At 38.4% G+C, this 19211-nt stretch overlaps 1 protein-coding gene and 1 long non-coding RNA gene across 2 annotated transcripts in view; one reads left to right on the top strand and one right to left on the bottom strand.

Moving 5' to 3' along the window:
• TAF3 (TATA-box binding protein associated factor 3) overlaps positions 1–13357 on the bottom strand; it is a 174371-nt gene extending 161014 nt beyond the window's left edge. Inside the window, exons 1-2 of the mRNA XM_028506064.2 lie at positions 12987–13357; positions 8070–8312 (exon numbers count right to left, since the gene is read on the bottom strand). Coding sequence (XP_028361865.1) covers positions 8070–8312; positions 12987–13152 — 409 coding nt within the window. The 5' untranslated portion in view covers positions 13153–13357. The remainder of the gene's footprint in view (positions 1–8069; positions 8313–12986) is intronic.
• Positions 13358–13441: 84 nt separating this feature from the next.
• LOC118500303 lies at positions 13442–18962 on the top strand. Its single transcript, XR_004902870.1, has 2 exons — positions 13442–13516; positions 16738–18962. It is a non-coding gene; the product is annotated as an uncharacterized LOC118500303 (long non-coding RNA).
• The last annotated feature ends 249 nt before the right edge of the window (positions 18963–19211 follow it).

The following is a 19211-nucleotide window of genomic DNA, read 5'->3' as shown; positions in this document are numbered from 1 at the left end:
GATGTTTCTCTCTCTCTCTCTATCTCTCTCCCTTCCCTCACTAAGAATAAATAAAAAAAATTATTAAAAAATTATTAAAAAAAAGTAATGGGCTAAGACTAAGATTCTGGGGACTCAACTGCCATCTCTATCAACTAAAAGCTGTGTTACTTTAGGTAAGCTACTTTTTGAGACTGCTTCCCCAAAATTCTGAACAAATTTCCCCGAGGATAGCAGTCAGGAAAAGCAGCAATTTTCTACCTTTTTCATTTCATGGTACAAATAAACTAATGACTAAAATTCTGAGGCACACCCAAAACTATATTTTCTGCAGATCTCAAAAAAAAAAGGTATAATTTTGATTCATTTACACCAGTCAGTTATTGTTGTATTGGCAGTTGGCATTGTTTTATTTCATAGTTAAAGGGGGAAAAGAGGTCAGTGCCCCTGACCAAATAGTCAGGTAGTGCACGTTCTAAAAACTCTGTGGCACACTAGTGAGCCTCTTTGCCGCACATTGGTGTACCATGGCACACTGGCTGAAAAATCACTGAGGTAAAGTAACAGGACTTAGGTTTTGTGCAAAAGGTGAAATAAAGAGTGAATGTAGGATTTGAAGAGGAAGCAGGACCAGGGTAAGTTCTGGAAACAAATAAAGCTGATAATTACAACAAAATATATTAAGTGTGATGGCAGAGATATACAGGGTAGGGCAAAAATAGGTTTATAGTTGTGAATATTCAAAACACAGGGTTTATTCTTATATTATTATTTATGAACTATCATTTTATTTCCCATACTCACAACTGTAAACCTACTTTTGCCCCACCCTATGCACCCATAAGGACACCCAAAGGAAGGGAACTCCAAATCAGCCTCAGTAAAGATATGGAGGCCCATAGTTCTTTTGGGAAAACATAAGCAAGTTAATGATTCCAGAGGTTAAAGATTGAAGCAATGAGAGGCAGAAAATTAATATGTAAATGTAGGCAGAAGTCTCATCATGGAGGACCCTATAGGTTTACAGAGAAATTTGTACTGAACATCATAGGTCATCACCAGAAATCAGCCCTCAGGGCTCAAATACTGTAGGATTAAGAAAGACAAACGAACAAACAAACAACAAAACAACAACTCCAGGCTACTACCTTGAGTACACAGAATACTTTGCCCAGACTCTTGCCTTCCAGCCTTGCAAGGTCTTGAGAGGAAAGTATGAGAGGGTTAAGGGAGGAGCCAAGTGTGAGGTTGAAATTGGGGCCCAGAGGCATTCTGCTAGCCTATCCATTAAGGCTGGCTTGATGATGGTACTACTCCATTTAGGAATGTCCTGCCCATGCAGAGATTTCCAACAACCACAGAAAGAAAGCCAAAACTGAGGAGGGAGGGACATGTTATTCATGCCTCTCCCTTCAATCCTGTTCCTTGTGTGGGACTCAACACACACTGGGGATCCTAGATGCAGTACTGAATGACATCAACTATCCTAATCCAGCTCAGTTCTCAATTTTCAGTGAAGTAAATTGAATTTACAAAGCAAGTTAATTCACCTCCCCGTCTTTTTTAAACTTCCATTATTCCTTCTGTAAAGTGGGGATGGTAATTGCACCTGCCTTTCTTTAGGGGTTGCTTCAAGATTAATGAGATAATGCTAATGAAAATACCATGTGATATCAAGGACAAATTATCTGAAAGTTGCTTTTATATTCCTATTTTCAAATAAACACAATATTAATATTTTAGTGGCTAAAAAGCAGTACAAGTTTCCTTAATAATATTCTTCTGTTCTTTTAGTAAGTAATCACAGTCATAAAAATAAACATCTTTTCTCTAGAATAAATAAGCCTATCTGTATTTTGAATGAAAAAAAGAAATTTCTCTCTAAAGACATTTTTGGTTTTCCTTGAGAAAAAAAGGTTGCTCACTGTAGAGAAAGCTAATAAAGTGTTTTATATTGTGTAATATACTTGCTTCCTGTTTAACAGTTTATTGTGGAAAGATAGTTCAGACAAAAGATAAAAATTTAAACAAAGGGAATAATAAGTATTTTAGAAATTTTTAGAAAACAAACTTAGCAGAACTGGTTATGGGTATGAAGCAGCAGGAGTAAAGGGATCAAAGAAAACTCTTACTTTTCTAGCTTGAGTGACTGGGTAGTAGACAGTGCCACCAGTTAGAATGGATAACACAGGGGTATTAAAGTAGGGTAACGTATGCAGCCTTGGACATATCAATATGAGATGCCTGTGGGAAATGTGGAAACAGCCCACTGACAACTGCATACAGAGTCTAAAAAGCATGGTATGCAGATACAATGTGGGGGTCATCAGTACCCAAATGACAGCTAAAACCCTGAGAGTACAGAATAACACACACTGAAACTGAGCACAGTAAGAAAAACAGAAGGTCGAGGGTAAAATCTGGGACCACTAACATTTTAGAGGTAGAAGAGCCATTGAAAATGAACACATACAAGGCACAGAAAATGAATTAGTCATATACAGAAAATTAAGAGAGTATGATGTCACTAAAGAAAAGTAAGTTTCAAGGAGTTCCCAACAGTGATGCCATATAGGGAAGTCTGGAAGAAAGTGGAAGGTATGGCAATGCAGTTTTTGGATCTCACCAAATTGCCACATAAAAATAGAGCAATTAACATGCTAAGGTCATAAAGTATGTGCACTGATGCCAAAATATAAGCAGGTGACCACCAATAGCCACAAGACCCAAGTATTACCATCCATACAGGGGCAAGTGGTGAGAAGCACTGGGGACACTGGCCCGAGAGAGGAGGCCCTCAGCAAGCCAACGGGTATTCACCGAAAGCCTCGCAGGCTATGTAAGAAGGGTGGCTGAGGCTGAGAAGCGTCTGGCGACTTCCAGGATGGGTAAGTGACACGGATTGGGGTATGGGGGATAAGATCTATGGGGAGGGAAGAGTTAAGCCCCTGAACTTTCAAATCCAACCCTTTAGGACAGAGCCCACTAAGAAAAAACTTGCTGAGACTAGAATCACAACTGAGCAGAAAAGCAAAAAGAAAAAAAACAACAACTAGCATTGAGGCAAGAAAAGATACAGATAAAATTGGTGGAAGAAAGCAGAAAAGCTCAGAAAGCTACCCTATTTTTGAACAACACGCAAAAGCAAAGGAGGGAGCACATAAAGTTAGAAAAACCACCCTGAACTCCTGAACTTCCTTCTAGACATTCAGAGAAACTACACTCATATATACAATTTCTATAACAAAAAGAAGATTAAATACCAAAATAACATCCCTATAAGCAATGAAAGCATATGAAAGAAAGTCCAAAAACAGATGAAAACTGTGACATTTTACTTTAAAATGGTCTAAAAGTCATAAAGGAACACAAATCAAAATGAGAAAAACTCAGCAACTAGGTGACAGAACTCAAGAAAGCAGCTACATGATCTGAAACTGGCACATGGCACAGTCATAAAAATTGGGGTGAATAAAAGAACATAAGCAAAAAAAAATTTTACCTGCTTTAGTAATCATGAACGATAAAGTATTAATATTGTATGTGTAACCAGGATATGGACAAATGAGTAATTATGGAATGTCTTATCATCTTTTTCATCCCTGGTAACCAGAATTAATGTTACGGACAAAAGTGTTTACTGCTGTAACATAAAAGTAAAAACCCTAAGGTCCTGAATTTAAATTAGAAATATCTGTATAAAATCATGAGTTACCTTATCTGTTATCTGTCTATCTATCCACACATATCTATATGTATGTTTTTAAGTGTAAATATTTAATTACTATTGCCAAGAAACAATGACAACCCAGTTGTATAAGTACCCCAAGCGCCCATACTGTGGACTTGAAATGCTATTTCCCAAGAAGCCCAGGGTTTTTGGAAAAAATGATTGATTCCAAGTGCAAAACAAGAATACACAAGGTGAGCGTTGAATAATTTGATATACTAGGTAGCAAGGGCGCTATCAAAGACTACTAGCATCATGTCAAAAAGACTCAAAAGTCAGATTGAAGAAGATGCCTCTGGCCAAGGATGGGACAATCTGAGTTGCGATACGGTATAACTAATTAGTCACCTATGCATGACCAAGAACCAACTCAATATCTAAAAAGCTGGGTATATACAATCAAAGAATCAGGCATGTCTGTTCCTTTCCCTGTGTGAATTGTATCACTAAGTAACTCAATAATAGATGGGGGAAAGGATTTCCTCATAAAGTTATTTTAACTACAGAATGAAATATAAACAAAATGATGGAACATCACTACCCTGGAACCCCTACTTAATTAATGGATCTAGGCATTGAGCATAAATACTGCTAAAACAAAAATAAATAAATAAATAAATAAAGTGAAAACCAGACATGAGCCTCCTGGCAAAAAACACAACACTGCATACATCTTGCCAAAGGTATTGAACCAGAGTCTGATCCAGCCTCAGATTCTCACTGCCAATTTGCAAGAAACACATTTAACTGCACAATGAGTACAGAGTCAGCAAAACTCAGATTGTGGCAATCCTGTAAGTCAAACCACCCAGATTCTTCAACAAATACATTGAAAGAAAAAGAAAGGGACTTGACAGGGTGAGGGTTGGTGGATGGGCAGCTGTAGACTTAAAAGACATGTGAAATAAAAAGAGAGAGGGGTGTTAAAGAAACTAAAGTGTCCAAATACACACTTGGCAGCTTTCAAACATGCAATACGGGATTATTAACCACAGTCACCATGTTGTACATTGTATCCCGTGACATTTTTGTAACTGTGAGTTTGTATCCTTTGACCCCTTCACCCATTTCACCCATTCCCCCCTACCTCAGGCAACCACAAATGTGTTCTCTATGAGCTTGTTTTTTTTTTAATTAAAAAATTAGGATTATATAGATTGATAAATATATAAATGTAAGGTTCAGAAAGGTGAAGTGACTTGGTAAGACTATCAACTCAGTAACTAGTTGAGTTCTGCTTGAATGGCTCCATGAAGCCCATGCTCTTTGTACTATAGCCTGTTGCCCTTTCAGTCCTTCTGTTCTTCCTTTTTTCTTTTTTTCCTTCTATCTGTGGTTAAGTCTTTCTATTCCTATACACTTACCATCATAGAGAAGACACTGAAATGCTCTTTTGACATGAACCAAGTTGAAGCATTGATAAGATGGTAGTCCCATGACAGTTCTTTGCTAATAATATTTTATAACCAAAGTCAGGCATCTCACATGTAGCTCTTGAGGAAGTAAAACAAAAATAAAGAACTTGGCAAACAGGTGTTACCATCAAAGTTGTTCATGTCTATACCACACTTTGCAGCACTAACCAGAAGACTAGGAACTGTCTGTCTAACATGCTGTAGCCAACAAAAAAAAGAATTTTCATATTGTTATGATTTATTAAGTTGACTTGTGTGGCTATATTTTAAAAATGGTAACCATAGGATTGCATTTTATATCCTTTATCCTGCATAGGGCAAAGGTTTTGATAAGCATCTTACTGTCCTTCCTATTATTTATTGCATACTTATGAATCATATGCATAGCTTATGAATCAGCAAATTCCTACTCCTTAAAGAATCCGTAAGTGCTATCTAAAAAGAACAGTGTTCAGGCTTATGTTATTTTCCTTTTTAATGATTTTATGTATTTATTTTTAGAGAGAGGGAAAGGGGGAGAGAAACATTAATGTGAAAGAGAAACATCAATTGGTTGCCTCTCTTACATGCCCTGATGAGGAACCGAACCTGCAACCCAGACATGTGCCCTGACCGGAAATTGAACCAGTGGCCTTTGGCTTTGAGGAACAATGCCCAACCAACCAAGCCACAGGGGTCAGGGCTATTTTCTATTTTAAATGTTTATAATTTATATTGCATAAAATGGCAAAGGAAATAAAAATACTCTTTTCTTCAAATATTCCAGAAAAGAAACTCAAAAATTTTACGATAGTAAGTTCTGATATAAATCAGTATCTAAAGTCACTAACTTGTATTTCATACTCCTTCACTTCCCAATATAAATCTAATATCTTAATCACATTTCCTTGGTAGTATTTAAACATAACCATATCATTTTAAGAGAATTGTATTCTGTATTATTTACATGTTATAAAAATAAAACAGAAGGGACCAAATGGGTAAGTGGAGATTATTATCAAAGTCCTAGGCTTGGTTTTGAGTAGTGAGTTTGTTAGAGGTTATTTATAAAAAATAATTAAGTAACTCTCTAAATAAATAAATGAAGGTTTTGTATGGATCAACATAAGCCTATGCACAAATCAAGGATTAAGAGTAATCAAATATCCACCTGAGCCTAAATTATTACCAAGACCAGAAAAAATGAGTTTAACTATCAAATAGGAGGTATAATAGGAGACAGAAAGATATGCAAATTACAAAACAGTTAGATTTTGAAAGCTCCAAAGGGCAGAAAGAAAATGGGCTGATGTTTTTTAAATAGAGAAGAACATAGTTAGGGCTCAATCACATGTCACTTGGTAACACACATAAGACTGGTCATTAAACTTTACCACTGTCTAATTCACTGACAGAAAACTCATAATCACTGTTTATCATTCTGAGGATCACTGATGTGCCAGTTATTCACATATTAATGTCTTTCCTTTAGTCCCTCATACAAAAAGCCTTAAGTTTTCTCATAGCATTTGGTTATCATTCATGTTTTCTTAGCACAGATCCAAATGTTGTGTACTTCTAAGTGCCTTTCAGCTAAAAATTTCAGAGCCACAAAAAGATTATTATTAAAATACAAGAGGACATGTCATGGATTTAATACTTAGCACCGCTTTCATATAGATGTCTAGGAAGCTTAATATATTATATTTAATGACAAGAGCAAACAATGAAATTCCAGGCCTACGTGATATCCACAACCTGTCTATAAGAGAACGGAGTTTGTTTCAATCAGGCCTCTACACAAGAAATCCTTCTTTGAAAATGCTGATATGAAATGAATTTGATATATTTTTAGAATAAATAAGTATGTGTTTAGAGAAGTTAAAAAATATAAGTTTCTAAGATCAAAAACAATATCAGGGAATATGAGGTTTAAAGAGAATGACTTTACATAGGGGATTATAAACAGTAAGATTTCCTCAAGGGCAATAAAAGCTACACGTACAAATAAATTCAAAGGTGGGAAAGAGACAGAATGACAGTTACAGAGGCAGTGGGTGAGGGAGAATGAGTAGTCACTGTCCAACGGTTACAGATTAGAGAAGGTGAAAAAGTTCACAGATAGATGGTGGTGACGGCAATACAACAATGTGAATCATGCCCCTGAATTATACATCTAAGAACAGTTAAAATGGTCCATTTATGTTACGTGTATTTTACTACAATGAAAAATAACTAAGTAAAAGTTATTTCTGATATCATTTGCATTATTCTGAAATACACCTATGGTTTTAGAATTTTTAAAAAAGAAATGAATTCCTATTTTTTACAAGGAAAAACATTTTGCATCTTTAGAATCTAAGTAAACCTAAATGATCAAAATGTAAAATCATGCAGGAAAAAGAGAACTCTGCAATGACTTATTACTGTGCCTGATTAGCTATTATTTTATAATAAAAAATTCTATATAACCAAACAATAAATATTCTACTTATCATTAAATAGTGAAGACAAATCTTCAAAATATTAGAGAATGTTTACTCACTGTTTCCAGAAGCATCCAACTCACATTAATAATAAGCAGAAAGGAAAAGAGCTAACCCGATTTTTCTGCTTCAAAGGTTCCTAAGTTAAACATCCATTCTCATGCAACACATCCACTGAAAGGCTTTTCTGTGGTTATGTTCAGCTCTCCCCTTCTTAAAATTTACAAAGGAAATAAATGCCTCATCAGACAAAACCTTGATAATGTTGCGCTCTGCCTGGTGATACCAGGTATAAGTTTGTTGACTTAAAGATTATAATTATTTTTAAATAACATTAAGATATTTTGATTGCATTTGTAGAATTTATATGTTAGCACAGCATTTTACATAATTCAATTAGGAAAACTAAGAAGACTAAAACCCCATTAAAATAATTACATGAGTACTTATGAGTAAGAAACAAACAAAAAAATCACAAACCTTCTTGAGAAGACACAATGGGTGGCAAGTAATCAGGAATGTATTCTTTTCTTTCCTCTGCATCTTTACTTCCAGGCTGAGGAAACTGGAGTACATTGTTCTTGCTAACAGGAAATGAAGGAATTTGATGTGGGAAAGTGACAGGTTCAATATTGTGGATATAGTCCTCTAGTTCATTAAGACTAACTCCCATAAGTTGGAAAGCTTCACTGACATCATCCAAAATTGGGTCAGTTCGGCCATCTGAAACAAAGTCAAAAGCAAAGCAATTATTTTAAGAAAAATTCCATGAATATTTTTAAACACATTAAGAAAAAATTAACTAAATATGTAGCAGGATCAACTATATTATATACTCAAGACCTAGTTGTTAGAAATAATTTAATAAATTTTAAATAGAACATACTATTTAAACATAGAAAGCTGATTCTTAAAGTCAATTATAAATATGATCTGACAACCAGCCAGAACACCACAGACAATTTATATTAACAATTCATTGGTACAGAACAAGTATCAAAAGTAGTTTAGGGATGGTCAACAACATCTGGAACAGTGGCTGACACAAAGTAAATGCTCAATGAATATTACTATTATTATTTTTTATTAAATAACTAGAATGCTGTGCTAAGTAAATGGTCCCAACGTTTTTTCTTTTGTTCAATGATGCACCTCTGGAACCAAGGACGATGACTGGCACAAAATTGGCACTCAATCAATAGTTGTTAAATGAATTCTACCGTTGAATCAATTTTTTAAATCCAAGGAAATTTTCAGAAAGAACTTAGATCATAAAGATAATTTACATATAAATTTTAAATGTAATTAAAAGACACTATATAAAAGAGATAAGATAAAAAGATTAAAAGTTATATATAGTAAGATTCTCTTTGGAAAAATAAGTTTCTCCTATGTCTACCCTTAGCAGAACTTAAGGTCTCTACACCTTTTAAAACTACATCTTTTAAAATATCCTTTAAAACTATGAAGCCCTGGCTGGTGTGGCTCAGTGGACTGAGTGTTGGCCTGGGAACTGAAAAGTTGCCAGATTGATTCCCAGTCAGGGAAGATGGCTCGGTTGCAGGCCAGATCCCCAGTTGGGGGTGCACAAGAGGCAAATGATAGATATTTCTCTCCTTCTCTTTTTGCCTTCCTTCCCCTCTCCCTAAAAAATAAGTTAAAAATCTTAAAAAAAAATAAAAAACGCTTATGAAAATTGCAGTTCCTGATTTCTAGCAGCCAAAAAAATTTTTACTGAAATTTCCTACGATTACTTCTAATTTATATGTCTGAAATTAAATCACACTGTAAAACTAAAAAGAATAACCCAAAGTTTGTGAAAATTAGACACATGCTTGCTCACACATACAGAGGAAAGGAAAGGAAAGCTCTGGAAGGATATATACCCAACTGTTAACAGGTAAAAGGGGTAAAAGCTGAAGGACAGGGGAAGAAAGGAGTTGAAGCAGGAGACTTTTATTCTAACTTCAAACACTTCTCTGTGTTTTTTGAGTAGTCTTTGAGTTTTCTACAAGTATGGGTTACTTCTGTGATGTATAATAAATAAAATTAATAGTCATTCTTCCTCTTAATTATGTAGATATACATTCCAATTCTCGTCCTATTAAAAGACATTATTATTTTCTTAATCTAAAAAATAAAATCATAAATTCCTCCATATGCTTTGCAATTTCAATCTAAGACCTTTTGGTACTTTCTACTCCTCATCCTCACTTTCTTTTTGGCTGTGGATTTCATAATTCTGTCTGTCTATTCCTACTATCACTATCTCAGTATAGTTTCAAGTTCTCCCAACTTGAGTCTCTCTTGCACTTGACTGACAGTATAATACTCTTAAAATGTCACTTTCATTATACCATTCCCCTCTTTAGGAAGATGCAGTGATTTCTACCGCATTTTAATTTGCCTTTTAAGTCCTTCTCTAGCCTGATTTCACTCTTCAACATTTTCCTCTACAACCCACCACTGGCTAAATATGTCAAGCTGGCCACCTCACTGGTACCTTTATCATGTTTAATTCCATGTGTCTTAGTTTATGCTTTTCTCTAAACTAGCATGCTTCCCTCCATTATACAACCATACTTCATAATTCAACTCAAATGTCATCTTTTCTGTGAAGTAATCCTGACCCAGAACCCATAGCCAACAACCACCTCTCCTGTACCACATTCCTTTTGCATTTGCTGCCTACACCATACAAGTGTTAAATTATAATACCAATCTTAAGGGTCACTCTGAAATATTTAGCACTTGCTTTCAGATCACGCACACATATTTTATACATAACATAACGCATACAGACACATCTGCCCCTGAATACTTTGACAAATCATTACTTTAGAGAAATTTAAAAATGCATTATTTGTTGAATTAATAGTAACTTCTGACACTTGCTTTACCTTGAAAGCATTTTTTAAAAAAGAAACAAATACCATCAGTTTGTTGTTGACATTTTGATACCCATGTATAAATCTTATGGGCAGGGATTGTGCCTAAGTAATTTAATGTCTCCAAAACCTAGCACAATGCTTTAGTTCATAGGTGGTTAATTTAGCTCAACAAATGTTTGTTGAAAAGATGAAAAGGATTTTTTTAAAGACTTTATTTATTATTTATTTTTATAGAGTGGGGATGTGAGGGAGAAAGAGAGGGAAAGAAACCTCTACTGGGAACCTGGCCTGCAACCCAGGCACGTGCCCTGACCAGGAATCGAACTGGCAATGTTTCAGTTTGTGGTACAAAGCCTGACCCACTGAATCACACCAGTCAGGGCAAGACAAAAAGAATTTAAATAAATAGAATATAAGACTGTATGGTAGTAATCTGAGGTTCTAGAATTTAAAATTAAAATAAGGATAATGAAGAATATAAAAAAAGTCTGTAACTAATAAGTATACCAAGAATTAGCATTCTTAAAAAGTCACCAAACCATAATGGAAAATAATGAACCTGATAATTATATTCTCACTGAAAGCAAAAAAATCAATTACAGAAATTGGGTAATTAGAAAGGGGGTTCACATTAATTCATAACAATAATCAGTTAATGACTTTGGAATACCTGCTTACTTAGAGTGCCAGCACATATTCAGTTTCAGTGTATATGTGAAAAGTAACTATGTATTCAGGGAATGTCCTGATTACCTAAAGGTATAGCACATCTGTTCTTATTTAAGGAACTTGGTAGCAAAAATATAATCTACACTATGCATAACTGTAACAGGATTCTCCAGGAACTTGCAAGAGAGGGCAGGAGGTAAAAGAAGCAAAAGCCAAGAAGTACTGTAGTGTGCTGGCGGTGTACTTTCAAGATAACAATGAATGAGAGTTACACATTGATTGAAATCAATCATTCCAAAAAAATACACACTTTTAAAACTCAAAAACTGAAGTGATTACATAGCTATTATGGTTGTAAGTTATCAGTTCATTCACTTATTCAACAAATAGTTCCTGGGTGCCCAGCATGCTGGGTTACAGAATACAAATACAATAAATTTGTCTCCTGGGGAGGATATATGAGGACGTGAGAGATAAACACAGATGATTACAAACCAAAGTGTTAAATAACATCAGGTACACATACAGACTTATGAGAGCAAATAACATGAGTTTCCTAAGCAAGTGACAAGTGAATCTCAAAATATAAGTAGCACTAGTGGTGGACGAGGGGATGAATGACACTCTAGAAAATAACATGTACATAGGAATGGATAGCTTAAAATGTTTCGGAAAAAGCAAGTAGCTCAGCATGGTTGCAGATTAGGATGGCAGAAGATAAGAAAAGTGCTAACTCACAAAAAGAAATGAGTGTTAAGAGATTAGATTTTCAGACTGTAAACAACTGAAATATTTTAAAGAACAGCACAACCAGATTTGTGTTACAGACACATTATTTGGGCAACACTATGAAAGCTGGAGTGGAAATTGGGGTCTAAGAAGTAAAGTGTATCCATGGGCCTCAATTTTTCAGTCTGGGGATCACTTTAACAAAACAAAATTTCCTATATAATATTTTACCGAGTTCCCCAGTTTGCCATCTTAACAATAATGATCCAAAATTTAAGGGGGAGTTTCCCCACCAAGCACAAGCATCACATCAATAAGATGATGATGTATGGCTTCTATTAAATATTCCGAATTATTAAATACCACCAGCTATAGATGCTACTAGGCACATTCACTTAGTACTGTATCTCAGGATACCTGCGGAACCTTGTAAATTGCCTATAATCCCTCTACCAAACTTTGATAACCACTGACAAAAATATGAAGGAGGAAATCAATGGGTACCTGTTAATTTAAATGAAAGTTCATCTAAGTGAAACTGACAAAGTTGGCCTTGGGGAAGGAGTAAGGAGAGAAACTGTCCATGAAATGAACAGACACAGAAAGAGGCAATGTCCCTAATAGAGCAGAGCTGTCAACGAGTTATGTTATGAGCTGAAGAATGGCTAGGCTTGTAAGAAACGGCCGGTAGACGGAGCGCCTGTGACAACTAGTTGTAGTAGTTTGCGGGCAAGGCAGGAAAAGGACCCAAGTAAAAGAGACTATGGCATTCTGGAGGTGGTTCTACACGCAGCAAAACAGGAGACCATGAGAAAGACCGATGCACGTTACAGATCAGAGAAGAGTAAGAGGGTGTGGAGCTGGGAGCCAACACAGGGCTCCCGGCTGGAGGCGGGAAGTTAGCGGACAAGGAAGAGACACCACAAGGATGACTAGTGTTTCCAGGGACAGTGGAAGCGGAGGGGCGTCAGGGGCCAAGAAGATTCACCATCTCGGGGTAGAAGTGAAGGACGCACACCTCAGAGACGCTGGGATAGCGACGGGGAGACCGGAGGTGTCACTCGTGACTGTCCAGAGGCAGCCCTCCCGCACCCAGCCCGGTACTCACAGAGCTCAGAGTACCGATGGCAGCCCCGTCCCAACTGCTGCAGATAGCGCTGCAGCACGTCCGTGAGGAGGTGGCAGGCGCTGAGTTGCACTGAGTCCCAGCCCAGCGCCTGGCAGATCTGCGCCACCGAGACCCTCAACAACGACCTGGAGTAACTCTCGCACATCCCGCTCCGTGGACTCCACCGCAGCACTGGCTGCCACTTCTCTCCACCCCCGCCGCCTAACCTTAGCAGAGCCCCCGATTCATCCTCTAGGGCCCCTGCGGCGGGGAAATCGTCCCTCCGACCCCTGGCGACCACCTCAAAGCCTCAGCAGCACGGAGCGCGCCAGCCTGAGAGCCGCCATTTTGGACTCGCTCCGCCTCCCGCTGGACGGTCGCCGGGGCAAGGCAGCACTAGCCGAAGGCCGAGAGCGCGGAGGGGGAAGCTCCGCCCCGTAGGAGCAGAGCGATAGTGTCGGTATCGACTCTCGAGATTGGAAGGTTGCAGGAAACGGTCTCAGATCGCAGGTGGGGGTGCAACTGAGGAGGTAGGTGCTTGGGGCTTTCCTAGTGGGGGTGGGGGCTTACTTGGAGAGGAAAGGAGACGGGATTGTCAGTGGTTTAAGGGTAAAAGAGGGAATCAGGATATGAAATGACAAACGCGGGTGTTAGAAAGAAGTGGGAACCCGAGAGGCTGGGAGTGCAGGGATTTAGGGCGTGGAAACCCAGGTGCTCCCTCGGACGCCCGTCTGATCCGGTCTCGCCTCTGCTCAAAGAAAACAAACACACACAACCTGAGCTACTTATAGATTGTATAGAGTAAATCAAGTCCCAGATGTTCGGCACGCCAGTCCGAGCCCTTTATCAGTAGGGCGGGGACTAGGATGAGGACTATGTGGAAGAAAAGGGGCCACATATTTAACCTGACAAGCTCAAGGGAGGCCTGCGTGGTGGTCTTACAAACTCAAGAGACTTAAGGTAACCACAAAGAGTGGTCTGAAATTAAAACTTTCTAACTAAAAAAGCAGGTCACAGCGGGTAGTCCTGCCCTAGGTTGGTATTTTTCCCTAACAAAAGTCGTTCTTTACCTTAACAGCCTGTCTGTTGTCTTTTTGCATCTACCATAATAATACTTTTGGAATGTCAAATTTCCTTTTCCAGACCCCTCAAAGCACAGGAACCGCACCAGGGGGAGACCACAAACCCCCACATTATGATTGTTATCTGTTAATTGTTGACTTAACTATCCTGTACCCCACTGGTGTTAAAGTGTCTATCATTTTACTTTTTACCCAATTCCAGAGGTTTCCCTGTTTTGCTTTCTCCAGAGGTTTCCCTGTTTTGCTTTCTCCCACCTCCCTAATCTATCACCAATGGATTCTGGATTTCACATAACCTATTTATGCTTCCTCTTTTGATTGTAATGTATAAAATAGGGTGCAGAGGTGCCATTCTCTGGAGCATATTCTCATGTCTCTGAGGTTATGGTTCCCGGCAATTGTCATCAGTTTGGCTCAAGTAAACTCATAAAAATTCTTACAGGTTTGTATGTTTCTTACGTTGACATGAATTAGGTACTGGCCTGGGTGCAAAATTTATGGGAGTACCAGAAATTTAATCAAGATCAATAATATTTTTACATGTATATATATTTAAATTCAAACCGCTGCCAAATAATTTCTGCCTTACTTCATTATAATCACAGCCCTCGTTCCAGTAAAATTTTATTGACCAAAGCAGGTGTCTTACAGTGGGCTGCAGTTTGCCAGTGTCAACCACTTTGTCAAAGGAAAAGAGAACTCAGTTGCTTACAGAGGCCAAACAAATACCTTAAATCAATGAAGCTGGCAAGGGATATCGGGAGCTTTTAGCTATTCTTGAACCTTCTCCTAGCTCCATCTGAGTGTTACCAGATCTTTCCAGTTTGCCAGAAATTGGGATTTTATGATAAATGCCTCAATTTCTAAATATTTGGAGTACATTTTAAAGTTTTAATTTGCAAGCACACTAATCCCATGATTAAGCCAGATTCAGCCAGGTTGTAATGTCTCATTTGCTGTTTCTTAAATATGTCCGTGTGTGTGTGTGTGTGTGTGTGTGTGTGTGTTTTCCCTACAGGCTTACAGAGTGTTTCCTCTCCCTTTCCCCTCCGGGTTGTCTCTCAGTTTCTCTTATTATACCTATCACAGTACATTTAGTATTTGAGTTCACAAGCCTCATCCAGTACGTTGTGAATTTCTGAGTGGCTTTATAGTCCCTCTACAGGGACTATTCAATCAGAACCTTGAACATAATATATATTCAAATTTTAAAAGTCTTAGAAACCCAACAGAACCGAAAACATGGTACTTCAACTGAATGACTATCTGTAGAGAAGGAGCAAGGTGCTAAGTGACAGGGTGCCTATGATATTTTCTCCATTGACCCTTCTGACCCCAGGATTATCGGGGACTTTTTGGATACTGAATCTATGGGAGGCTTTAGTCATACATAGCCTTACTTGACCATTCTGTAACCATGTAATCATGTTGAACACGAACTTAGTTCTAAAATTTTAGTACCTTGGTTTCACAACATCCTGTTCTTTTGCTGTTCCTTCAGTATCTCTGGAGGTTCTTCTTACATCTCTATATTGGACCCTCTTCATTTGCATGTGTGTGCTTTAACCCCTTAACATTATATTTTGGAAAATTTCAAACTTACAGAGAAGTGTAAACAGGTATACACTTCACCTAGATTCACCAATTACTAACATATTGTCAGTGTGTACTATGTGTACACACATGCACATTTCTTTTTCCAGAACAGTTTAAAAATACTAGCAAGATTCATGGTATTTAACGCAAAAATACTTCAACTTGTATCTCCCTAGAGCAAGGACATTCCCCTACATAATTATGTCACAGGTTCAGTTCCCCATGAAGCCAGTTGTGAGATGAAATTCACCCTGCAGAGTTTATTAACGAGTGCTCCTGGGACCATCACCTGTGCAAGGGGGAGTACAGTGCACTTTCAGAGGGCCTCAGCCAATCTTGCAAGGAGTCCTCAAGCTTGCTGGCCCTTCAGATTTGTCCTGGCATGGAACTAGGTGGCTGGACCTTTATATTCCCATGTAAGGTGTGTGATCTTAAGCAAAGGTGCCCTCTGAAACAGAGGCAGCTCCAAGGAAGGCAGAAGTCCTTTAGTCCTGAGGGATCTGAGCAGGAATACTACATTACAGTATTCACTACTGTTATCAGTCCTCTTGGGCTACCATGGCAAAATACCACAGACTGGATAACTTAGCAACAGAAATTTATTTCTCACAATTCTGGAGGCTGGAAGTCTGAGATCAGGGTGCCAAGCATGGTCAGGTGATAGCCCTCTTCCAGTGTGCAGACTTCTGTTCTCATGTCATCACAAGGTGGTAGGGGCTGGGGAGCTCTGTGGGATCGTTTATAACAGCATTAATCCTGTTCAAGAGGGTTCCACCCTTACAATCCAACTACCTCTTAAAGGCCCTACCTTCTAATACCATCATGTTCAGCATAAAGATTCCAACATGTGAATTTTGCCAGGACACAGACATTCAAACCGTGACAACTGCAATCCACTCCTTGTACCCTTAGATCCACCTCTTGGTATAAATTTGAGGAATAGCTCCTCCAGGGTTCTGGAGGGGGCCTCTTCTCCGATAAACAATTAAAGGGTAGGGATATGGACAAATTACAGCCCTTAAGTGCCACAGTAGGGCCTCTGTTAATCCTGTCTTCTTCCTCCACTCTTCTAGATTTCTGTCGCCTGCAGCTAGCATGCTAGCACCACTACTGGTCTCCGTGGCTTACTTAGTGGCACCACCCAGACCCTCATGTGCAGGAGGTCCCAGCCCCTGGATTTATGTGCTTTTCAGACTCTGGCTACTAAACCTGTCTATATAGACCATCAACATTAGGCAAGAGAGTACCAAGAAACACCCAGCCGTACCACTTGGATACAAAATGTTTCTCCTTGCCCACATTGTGTAACAGCAATGATCAGGGTCAGTTACTTCTGCCAGCACAGTGCCTCCTCTTTGCATGCTGTCTACTGGCTGAAGTGCCCAGGTAGCAACTGTAGCTAGTGTTTCAGCCGAGCTCCTGGGTCCCCTGGTAAAAAACATTCCAGTTTTGGAAATCAAAACTATCAGCCTGAGGAAGCCAGAATTGCAGACACAAGAACAATTTCCCAGGAGGGTCATTGGGAGCGATGGTAAGCAGGGCAACTCTGGCTTCCAGTGTGTGTGGTCTACTTACTGGAAACCCAGCATCCTGCAGGACTGTGCCCCATCCTCATAAGGCATTGCCTATGAGCTGGACACAAGGGGTGTTTCTCTGCTCTGCCAGACTGATAGTTTGAGTGATGTATTTGATACCACTCGATTTCATGGTCACATGCCCACTCCCAACCTCCTTTGTTGTAAAATGGCTCCTTTGCTTTGACACAGTGGGATATAAGACACCAGTGCATCAGACACCATGAGCAAGAATAGCAAATCTATATCCAAATATGGGCCTATTCCTGATGAAACAAATGGCTCCTCTTTCTAGGATGAAAGGGGCCATTGCAGTCAAACTGCCAAGTGGTTAGTTGGTCTCCTTAGAGTGTACTTATAGTTTGCTGAGGCTGCCATAGCAAAATGACACAGATAGGGGGATTTAAGAGACATTTATTTTCTCACAGTTCAGGAGGCTGGAAATTCAAGATCAGGGTGCCAGCACAATAGAGTTCCTTTGTCTTCCCCTCTCCTTCACTTGAAGTCATTTTGATGTCTGAAACTTTGTGACATTTTTCCCTTGAAAGCTTTCAGGTCTCTACCTGCATTACTCTGAAATGTCCGTGATGATCTTGAATGAGCATCCTTGGACAAGTCTTTGCACCTGTATGAATACTTCTGTAGACTAGACTATTAGAAGTAGAATCTACTAAAACTATGTACATTTTGAAATTTAGTAGACACTGCCAAATTGCTCTAAGATCGAAAACTTGCACTGTGTATGAAATTGATTCCCCCTACTCTCTAAAACGTTCTCATCTTTCCCAGTCTCATGAAGACAATTGACTATTCATTGTCACTTTAAAAATGTTTTTACCTTTTTCATTGAAATAGGATTTCTTAGCATATTAGTGGCATAACACTTCTACCATTTGTTTTGCAATTTAAAATTAGGGAAGTTTGTATTACTGCTATAGGGTAAGAATGCACTATCAATTTTCCTGGTGCTACATACCATCTGATCATATAAAGGAAAGCAGTACTGAATGTGGGGAAATGGCAGTTATTAGGATTTTTATACTTTTCTTCCACTGCTTACAGACCCAGCACAGACTCTTGAAAAATCAAGCTAAGGGAATTTCAATTGTTTTACCAACCTCACATAGGGAAGGCAGTTTTATATACATAGAGCAGTGGTTAAGATCTGGATTGAAATCCTAAGTCAGCCTTACCAACTGTGACCTTGAGTGAGTTACATCTTTGCTTAATCATCTGTAAAATGGAGACTGAAATGGTACGTACATTACAGGGATGTTATGAGAATTGAATTATTTGCAAAGTATTTAGAATCTGACATGGGATGACTGCTGTGTCTGTGATTAAATGTTGCCTTATCTGTAAAAGTGATGACCAGTTTAATATAACGTTTATTGATCTCTTCTATGCATTGGAATTCAAACTCTGAAGATATGATAATTAAAACACTTCTCTATAGGAGCTTATAGTGTTGAGCAAAGACAAGCGAATAATGACAAAACGTGATAAGGGACATTCAGCCCAATTTGGGAGAGCTGGAGGAAGTGATACCTAGACTGAGTCCTGAAGAACCAATGACCAAAAAATATAATTAAAAAAATTTTTAATAAAAGAACGACCATCTAACCACTGTGCTGGGTATCTGAAACAACTATAAAATACTCGAGTGTCACCTGTAATTGGGGGGGGGGGGGGAAGTATGGCAATAAGTAAATATCCCCCCCCCCCCCCCCAAAAAAGAACCAATGACCCACAGCAGAAATTAGAAAAGGAAAACTACTGGGACAAGTGAAACTGGAAGGGTTATCTGGGATAGGATTATGAGCATACTATGCTCTGCAGTTTAGACAGGTAGAAAGGAGCCTTAAAGTGTAACTTGAATTTTTTACCCGTTATACCCCTCTTTTTTTGCTAAGTGTCATAAGAGTGCAATTACAATGAAAAAATGTTTGCATTAGTATTTTTTCAAAGATTTT

This window comes from Phyllostomus discolor, chromosome 1, assembly GCF_004126475.2.
Source record: "Phyllostomus discolor isolate MPI-MPIP mPhyDis1 chromosome 1, mPhyDis1.pri.v3, whole genome shotgun sequence".
NCBI lineage: Eukaryota > Metazoa > Chordata > Mammalia > Chiroptera > Phyllostomidae > Phyllostomus > Phyllostomus discolor.
The sequence above is the reverse complement of the archived record's forward strand: the minus strand, read 5'-3'. Positions and strand labels throughout refer to the sequence as shown.